The following is a 10307-nucleotide window of genomic DNA, read 5'->3' as shown; positions in this document are numbered from 1 at the left end:
GTTGGCCGCGACACACCAAACCGACGCTCGACAGCCGATGGCCAAGTAGCACGTCCGTTCTGCGCCTGCACAAGAAGAAATGCCTTTCTGTACCAGCAGGTGGCAGTAGCTGAACAGCCAATCAGGGGTGCGTTTCCCGAAAGCATCGTTGGTGAACCATGGTCGTAAGTCCCATTGAACTCTATTGGTAACGACGGAACTTGCGACCATAGTTCGCTTTGGGAAACGCACCCCAGATCAGATGGCCCGATGGACCCATGAGCTCTGATGCCGATTCAGCCGACGAACAAAAACTGCCCAACGGCCGACTGTCGGCTTGGTGTGTTCCTGCCTTAAGCTGTAGACCAATCACAACAGACTGGGCCAGACTGACCAATCTGAGAAGAGTAGGCTCTCGAAAAGGAGGGGTTTAGAGAGAGACCGGATCCTTGATCTAACTGTTTCAAACACTGAGAAAAGGTGATACTGCAATGTATATACAATTCAAGTTTTTTGACTTTGTTGGATGCATTTTTGCCTATTTTGTAAGAGACCTCCAAAACAAAATTAGGAACCTTTAAAAAAGCATAATAGGAGCACTTCATGGAACCTTTATTTTTTAAGAGGGTTTAATTCCCCCCAAAATTACAGCAGAAAATGTGGGGAAAAAAGTTAGATTCCGCCTGGGCATACTTCAAAATGATTTTACCGCATCTTGAACTGCACATTGGCGCTGGGATTGTAGCTTACGATGGTCTTCAACATCAGATTACAAAGCTTTCAGTGATACTGCGATGCTAGTGTGAAAAACAGTGAGACAGAGACTTCATTATATGCTCCTGCAACCAAAAGCAACAAAAACACAAAAGGGCAACCAAAATACATTCACTTTCCACAAGTAAAGCTGTTCTTGTGGAGAAAAAAAAAAAAAAGAGGAGAAATGTTGTTGGAAGCATTCAGTGCAACCCTTGCTTGAACGAAGGGGTCTTTTCCACGTCTCCGTGGGCTTACAAAAAGAGAAGAAGGCCACGAGGGGCTGGTGCATTGAGCAGAAGATCGTATGAGGTCGTCAGTGTGTGTTATCTGCGGCAGGCGTAAGCGTTAATATTCTTGATGACGTAGAAGCCGATGGAAACAGGTGGCATAGCTATTGTTCTTCCTGCCCTGAGCGTCCGTGGCTTCAGCTCAGGGAACGTCTCATTGTCCACCATACGCAAGTGCTCTCCGTTCAGCTGCACAGACCTGCAGAGCAAAGGGAATCGTGTTAGGATGCTGCAGATGGGAGGATTGCCACCTGTTTTATATCAATATATCAATGCAGACAAAGAGCTGCAGACACTCAATGAGGAGCCTTAGTCCTCAGAGGTTATAAAACAATTGTAACAGGCTGTAAGATATAAACAAATTCATTTTAAATAAAACATCAGTCCAAGTTTAATTCTAACAAAACAACAACAGCTAGTGACTCAGTTACATGAAGGGTAAAGGGTGTCTCAAAAAATGTTAATATCTCTGATGGTGCACTAGAGGGCGCTACAGCAGCATTATCAACCTTGTAGAAAACACAAACATCTTCAGTATGAGTGCTTGAAACTCCCCAGCTGCTACTCACTGCCGTTTAAAAGTTTGGGGTAGGTACGTTTTTTAATGTTTTTGAAAGTCTCTTATGCTCACTTTATGCTCTTTTTTTGAACAAAAATACAGTAAAACAATACTGTGAAATATTTTTACATTTTAAAAGAACTTTTATATTTTAATATTTTTTTATCACGTGACCAGTCTTCAGTGTCACATGATCCTTCAGAAATCATTATAATGTGCTTATTTGCAGCTCAAGACACATTTCTTATCTTTGGTATTATTGTTGAAAACAGCCGTGCTGCTCAAAGGTACAACAACATTTAAATAATTAGTCAATACATCATCAATGCTTCTTCAAGTTATTATAATGCTGCCTTCAAGTGCAATTGGAAATTTGAAAATTCCCACTTCTGTCGCGAATTATGTTATGAGCCCATTGCATGAGCTTGTAATCACATTTCGAAATGGGAGGGCGTTATGTGCAATTTTTAACAAGGAAACTCGTTATTACGATTATTCCGAGAGCACGTGAAGGCAGCATATATTTTAGACCTGTCGGGATGGTTTTCGCGGGAAGTTAAGGCTTCTTTTAGACACTCACTGCGAACTTCCCTAAGCACCCCCCCCCCCCCCGGGGAAATCCCTGCCGCCATTTTGAAGTGCATTCCACTTCGTGAAGTGGACGAGGTTAGTTTATGTGGACAGACGCTCGCTCCCTTGATTTTGACCGCGGGAGCGAGTCAACTTCATATGTACACTTCAGGCAGCTCCATATATACCACAATGCAACACGATTTTGACATCACTGCACATAGCATTTGATTTACCCCACCACAAACAACTCTTTGATAGGCCTATATTATTATTTTTTATTTTTTTTTTACATCTGAAAACAACCCAACCACACCTATATACATATAGAATGCTGCATTAAACAGTTTCGTAAGGAAAAAATGTAAATTATAAATCAACACCATATAGCAGATTACAAGTAATCAAAGACTTTCCAGTTCAGCCCATTGCAAGGGTTCCACCAGTATTGGGCACTCATGCATGTAAGCAATGACATACATCCAAGTCAATGAGACTGAGGGAAGTTAGCGAGGGAAGAGCATAAAAAAACAAACTGGAACATAGCCTAAGTACATACCACTTTGCCCTTGTGTGTCCTCATATCCATAAATAGAGAAAAGGTGCTCTGGCTACTTTGACGCATGTATGGTGTGGGAGTGGCAGGTTAGTCGTCACAATGAGTCAAACCAAAAATTATTCAGACATGTTTGATATATTTTAACTAGTGGGTGCAGGACACTATAGTTCATTTATGTAAGTGAGGATAGCAAAATAAAGTAAACTGTGCCATATAATAGCCAAAAATGTTTTATACAGTGGACTGCCAGTAAAATTGATAAAATTTGAAACCACAAATGATTCAGACACTTTGACCTGACCATGTTTTGCTTAAGTGTTATCTGACATAATTAAGATTATTTTTTTCTGACACAGTTTAACTCTGAGATCTTGTTATATTGTCTTACCATTTTTTTTTAAACTATAGTGAATAAACTGTATTCATGAATGAAATGTTAAAGGTGTCTGAATAAATTTTGGTTTGAATGTATATGACATGGAGCAGCTAAATCCTCCGGGTAATCACCCGTTTAAAAGAAAATGCAGGAGAACACAGGAGAGTGCTGCAAAAAGAGAATGCGACAGAGCTTAAATGGCAATCAACATTGGCTTGGCTTTTCGAAGATGGCGAGAACTGAGGGATTTGAAATGTTGTAAATGCCAAACGAAGATGGCGTTTTTATTACTCAAGAGGGTGAGTAAGTTATTTTATTTAACAGAAACTGCCACATGTAGCTCTCTAACAGAGTTCATTGTAAAGCATTATCTATTGTGAAGGGTCATACATATGGTTCTGCAGTTGGTTATTATTGGACAATCACGCCGAGCTGAAGCACAACCAAAATAATGTTCTTCTGCAAAATGCATCCAGATTTGTTTGTTTTTAACTGCTAGAGGGCCAAGAGTTACATAGTCTACCTTTAATATTTTAGTGGAAACCGTGAAACCTTTCAGGTTTCTTTGATTGTTTAAAAGAACAGCACATTTTATTTAAAATATATTTTTTTACATTGTAAATATCTTTACTGTCACTTTTGATCAATTTATTGTGTGCTGCTAAATGAAAGTAATCTATTAATTTCTTTTAAAAAATCTCAACTGTCAAATTTTACACAAAATTTCTGAAAAAATATTTAATTGCTCAACTTAATGCAAAACAACTAACTATTTTATTATTAATTGATATCAGTGTCTTCATTATGGGAAATGGAAGGTTGCATTGCATTGTGGTATACAGTATACTATTCTATGCAACATGCAATGTCATCTGGGTATTTGGATACTGTGCACAGTATACTACAAAATAGTAATACATATTCTATTGTCATTGGTCTCACATGAAAGATGTTCAAAGCATACATGATAATAAATATTGCACTAAACATGAGTCTAATCACATTAATATCATTTCCTAACAGAAGAAAGGTTTACATTTTAAGCTCTTATGAAAAGCCTAAAATAATTCAAATACCTTTAAAGCATTTTTCTACATTCATCGTTGTCTTGAGAAACACCCAGAAGACCCTTCACTGATTTGCCAAGAAAAGAGCCTTCTAGTTCCTAACCATTCTACTCTTCAGCACACATCTGGATGATCCATTCCATCACCTCATCTTACAATGCCACAGACTGAACTGATCAGGAAGCTGAGTTTGCTTTGGGCCTGAAACCCTTCTGAAGCGCAGTGTGACGGCAAGCATCATACGTGACGGTGAAGAGAGATTGTTGATCTTCACAATCAACTTTCCCCCCGGGAAGAATTTATGCTGAGGAGTTCAAAGCAAACTGAAGTATGTAAGAACACAGTCAGTGGTGTTTTTTGCTCAGGGCTTCTGAAGATGATGATCTGCATTTCCTTTGGAGAGAATGCAAATTATATTAAAGACTCCAGATAGTTCAGGAGCTCTAACGGCCTCTGGCTACAGATGTAGGTATGTGTTTCAGAAATGAAAAGACAAACCCTTCAAGGCACAGAGAAATCACACACATCTGTCATGATTGCACAGTAGCTCTGGTTTGAGAAGCTCCAGGTCTAAGTTCTCAACACTGTTGTATCTCAGACTCAAAAGATAAATGTTCAAATAAATCTGTACATTAAACAGCATTTAAGGCTTAAAAAAAAACAAAAAAAAACAGAGTTGTCTCTATGTACTGTTTTTCTGGGAAAAGACTATTTATACATTTTTAAAGATTTGCTCTCTTGTTATAAATATGTAGAAAAGTAGAGCAAGTGCTGCATACTATTCAAATATTCCTAACGATTGTCTGTGATTATGCAAATATAGAGCAAGCCTTTTAAATGTTTATACGATAATAAATATAATGATCAAATTTAAAGTAAAAAGAAATACTGTGAAATATTAGCATTATAACATGAAAAAATCAATAATCACGACCAATTCATACGTATTGTATGAGGTGGCTAATTCGTATGAATTTGTATGAATTCATGCGATTTGTCTAAACCCCAGTGACGGGTAGGTTTAGGGGCAGGGTTTGGGATAGGTCATTCGTACGAATTAATACAAATTTGGCAACTTGTAAAATACGTACGATTTAGCAAAAAATGTATAATTTTGCTTGAATTCATCATAGAATCCATTTTTCCCCACCTTGTAAAATACGTACAAATTTGCCATGAGATCAGGTTAGAAAAAATGAATTCTACGATGAATCGCAATTCTAGAAACAGCCGTATTCTGCTTGCTTCCAATTAGACACACAAACCCCTCCCCGAACCTTCCATAAAATAATCTTCTATAAAGTTTAAAAAGGTTGAAGAGTCTAAATCACTTATCACTTGCGCTATGAAAACGAACGCTTTGCTTGATGTTACGCTTACAATGTGTGTCTCGCCCTCCGGTATTTCAGCGTTTTGCCCTCAAAATGTTTCTACGATGGCAGCATTTATGCCTTCTGGGATGCAGTGGGTCTATATATTCAATACACAAAACTCACAAAAAAAATCCCTGTAAAATTTACATAACACAATTTACATAAAAAAAGCAGCTGTGGTTTCCAGAACTTTACTGTAAAAAAAAAATACGGTAGCAACGTTTTAGGTTTTACGGGACATCACTGTCTATTTTACAGTTCAAAACTGTATAATTTAAAGGATTATAATGTAATAATTACAGTTCATAACTGTTTATTTTACACATTGTAAAAAAAAAATTGTATTTCATTAACTGATATGTTAATTTACTAATCTATTGAAGTACTAATATCTGTTTTGTACCTTTGTAATACACCGACACCCACCAAACACATTGATGATCAAAATCAAAGTTCATAAGCAGCTTTTCCACAAGCTGAGAAGGACAAAACTAATATATAGAAGGTGCACAAAGTGTCATTCACACAAACACTGAACACCATCATGGTAACACACATGAAATTTTAAAATAGCAAAAAACATTAATTTCACAACATTAGATGTAACATAAAACCTTAATGTACATAACTGATTAGAAAAAACTAGAAGAGATATTTCAACAAAAATGCATCAAATGTGAAATGTCACGCAAATCATACAATGACTTATTTTTCACTTCCAAAAAATGTAGATTTAACAGTATTTTACTGGAAAATTACATTAAATATACCATTAGATCTATTACAGATATTCACCATTATATAGTTAACAATTAACTTTTATTTTTACAGTCTTTTACAGTTAAAATCATTCATTTTTTTACAGTGTACTACATCTTTAACAGTGTAATTAGATTATTTTACTATATGCTCTCTCTAAAAAATATTGCACTACTAATTACTAACTACTTTCCAAATCCCATATCAACCTCGACCAGTTGAACAATTCAAAGAGTTTAAAGGGAGAAGTTAGAATTGTTATATTGTTATAATACTCTATACAGTATTTAATGCAATTACACCAGAAGTAGATGTAATTAAATTACAAAAAACAAATAGAGTAATCCCTTACTTTTCAAGGGAAAAGTAATTAAATTACAGTAATTAATTACTTAGTAATGCATTACACCCAACACTGCCTATGTTTGGAAGCTATATATAGTTAGCTGAAAATTCTAACACACAATTGTTTTAATAACATTTTTAAATTAACTAATTAATAAGAAAAAAATGTAGATCAAGAATCGTTCAGAAATTGATTCGTGGGGTGCCTAAAGATTCCTACCCCCAGTCACTTTCCAGCCCTATGAATCATATGTAATCAAATCAAATCATGAGGTGCTTAGATATATATATATATATATATATATATATATATATATATATATATATATATATATATATATATGTATATATATATGTATATGTGTGTGTGTATATATATATATATATATATATATATATATATATATATATATATAATGCATTTACACAGATATTATAATAGCACAAATTGTTATTAGTAGATGATTTCATTTATATTTGAAATGAGAGCTGCAGTCTGTTATTTACCCAGTGTTTTGAATACCCTATGTTTCCATTTTGAATTACAGAATATGATGCAAAACAGATCCACCAAACACTGTGAGGAAAAAATTTTATCCTTGAAAAGAACAACTCTGTCTGAGAGTGTTTAAGTGTGACCCCACAAAATGAGCAGTTAATTTCCCTGCATATGCGTTACAGAGGATTTAAGCATTGGAATGTGTCATGAGTAACTTTATAGTCTGCCTGTATATGTTACTCACTGAATTTGCTCTGGAACACACTGATTCAGCCCATATGGAGCTGTGGGCATTTCTGAAGACACAAGTACTACTGCTTCTCACTGCTCAGACACAATATAGACCAATTAACCTAATGCCATCCAACAACAGCTGAAACGAATACAGTATGTACAGATTGGATGGAAAAATGCCTTAAATTGAAGTTTCTTTGGAATCAGAAAGCAACTTTTCACTATGGATGGTTTATGATTATTAACCGTGGGAATGGGTCTATCAAAACACACGTGGTTATGGGTTTGTTTTTATACTGGTCTATGATAGATTGCTTACTGTGATATAACTGGTAATTACTCTCTGCTTCTTCCGAATATTCCTTTCTATCCTTCATTCAAACTGAAGGGATTAAAGTGTAGACTTATTCACAGAGGTTCTGTTTCACTGATCAACACCGTGATCATGTTTTCAAAGTATCATGCTTAACTCCCAATAATAGACGTTAAGCTCAGACAGAGGTGGCCCTCTGGATCCCACAATTCCTCAAAAGAAAACAAGAAAAAAAACAAGAGGAGAGGAAAAACTGCTTGAAATTCAAGCTGAAAGCTGCTGACAAAACTATTGCCAACATCTGCCCTGAAGGAAGTTGCATTTCACTGTACACTCAGTTTGAATTGAGCTTCAATAAACCAAGACAATGTTATTACGCTAATTCAATTGGATTGTCCATGTTTAATGGACGTTTTGATGTTTTGTTCTTGGCTTCAAATTATTTCGAGCAGAAAACTCAAAACAGAACTCTCTCTGGTGTTTTTGTCAGCTTTTGAGTGAAAAAAATCATGTGTTTCTTAAACAGCCGAGCAGCAAAAATACAAAAAAATCTGTGAATCATCTGCGAGTTTGTGACCAGCGAGGACGTTTGTTAAGTGAATCGCATTTGTGAAGTTTCTCATTCATGACTAATGTCTTGTTGGTTGAACAAGACATTAGAATTAACATGTCAAGACCAACATAACATGCTGAGCTAATCTACTCGCCACTGCATGAGAAGCATTTATGTGATAGAAAACATTAAACGGGAACACATTAACTGAAAACGCACTCAGAATAGCTTCAACCAGATGAATTCGAAAGAAAACGGATCAGGATAGGACGTAGACCTCTGTTTGTTTCAGCTGTGCTTTGTCTTCTTCAGGGAAGCCAGCGGCAATAATCGTCATATCCCATTTAAGAGTTTAAGGGGATGAACAGACCGTGTTTTTATGACCCAGGTCTCTCCTTTGCCCTTTCCATGATTAGGTTAGTGTCGGCGAAACGGGATCCCCATTTGTGGAAGAGCTGAATATTTAGTCAGAAAACAGTTAGCTCAGCTGTGTGTGTGTAGACGGTTACAGAGCACCAGATTTATCTCTATTCCGTCTGAGTTCATGTTTAGTAAAGTAACAACACACCACGTTGATTATTATAGTAAACGGAGAACAGAAGCATAAACCACATTCTTAAATATGCTGAGGTCAGAGATCTGCGATAACTAGTATTAAATATATATATAACACAACTATATTAATTATATTATACTACATTATATTATTCAGTTTTGACATCACAGGAATAAATTACATTTTAAAATAGACTTAAACAGAAAATAGTTATTTTAAATTGTAATAATATTCAACACTACTGTTTTTACTGTATTTCTGAGAATTCAAATAAATGCAGACTGGGTGAGCATAACATCTTACAGACCCCAAACTTTTGAACGGTATGGCTTTACAGCTAACAAACCATCCGAAATTCAATAAACATTTTTCACTCACATATTCTGGATGATACTGACTGGAACACTGGGTTTGTTCCCAGAATTCCATTTATAAGAGACAATGTGTTATATTTTATAAGAATCCGTAGACGATTATAGCGCACCAGATTTATATCTATTCCGTCTGAGTTAATGTTTAGTAAAGTAACAACACGCCACGTTGATTACTATTGTAAACCGAGAACAGAACCACATACTTAAATATGCTGAGGTCAGAGATCTGCGATAACTAGTGTATAATATAACACAATATAATACAACATAATTATTATATTATATTATATTATATTAAAAAAATTAAACTCTTTCACTTATGGGGAATCCTGTTTCACCAGTATTCCATAATACGCTTAGTAAAGCAACAAAACACCACACTGATTTTTATAGTAAATCGAGAACAGAAACATAAAACACATTCTTAAATAAACTGACACTGGAGATCTGTGATAATCATACAATATTAATATAATACTTATAGTATAACTTAAAATATAATTTTTACACAAATGGGAAATCCCATTTCACTGGTATAACCTAACCATAGTATAAAAATATAATATAAAATAGAACTTTATTTATAATATTTTCTTATATTATTATACTTCATTTAAAATTTAACATCAAAGAATGAATTAGAAAAGGAAAATAATTTAACAAAATCCATATTTATTTGGATTTTCCCCCTCAGCAAAATTTAAATATATTTATAAGTATATACAACATGTTTTTGTGTTATTAACTGAGTTCCCTTCTGTCAGTGAATTGCTGTCACAGATGATAACTGACTTACATGGAGTGAAGTCCATCTGTGCCAAAGGGCTGTAACAGGTATTGGTGAACAGTTTTATTTCGTAAAGTCCCTGCCAGCTTGATTTTTTTCCGTGATCGATGCAGGTTGATGATGTAGATGGTTATGGACCCTCGGACATAATCGTGACTGCAGGAAAGAGAAGAATCCATTAAAAATGTATGTTACAGCAAATTAACTTAGATCATAAGATCAATCAACACACCATTTGATCAAATACATTTTAAAAAGTCAATAATGATAAAATAAACACTTACATTTGACTTTGTACACTAGCATATACACTACCGTTTACAAGTTTGGGGTCAATTATTATAGTAAACGGAGAACAGAA

At 35.2% G+C, this 10307-nt stretch overlaps 1 protein-coding gene across 2 annotated transcripts in view; it reads right to left on the bottom strand.

Moving 5' to 3' along the window:
* Nucleotides 1–413: 413 nt before the first annotated feature.
* Nucleotides 414–10307, bottom strand: part of hpse2 (heparanase 2) — a 98783-nt gene continuing 88889 nt past the window's right edge. For both annotated transcript variants that reach the window (XM_067385531.1, XM_067385533.1), the window contains 2 exons: nt 9956–10102; nt 414–1221 (listed from right to left, as the gene is read on the bottom strand). In XM_067385531.1, coding sequence (XP_067241632.1) covers nt 1059–1221; nt 9956–10102 — 310 coding nt within the window. In that variant the 3' untranslated portion in view covers nt 414–1058. The remainder of the gene's footprint in view (nt 1222–9955; nt 10103–10307) is intronic.

Source organism: Chanodichthys erythropterus, chromosome 5 (assembly GCF_024489055.1).
Source record: "Chanodichthys erythropterus isolate Z2021 chromosome 5, ASM2448905v1, whole genome shotgun sequence".
Lineage (NCBI taxonomy): Eukaryota > Metazoa > Chordata > Actinopteri > Cypriniformes > Xenocyprididae > Chanodichthys > Chanodichthys erythropterus.
This window is presented reverse-complemented; position numbering and strand designations above follow the sequence as displayed.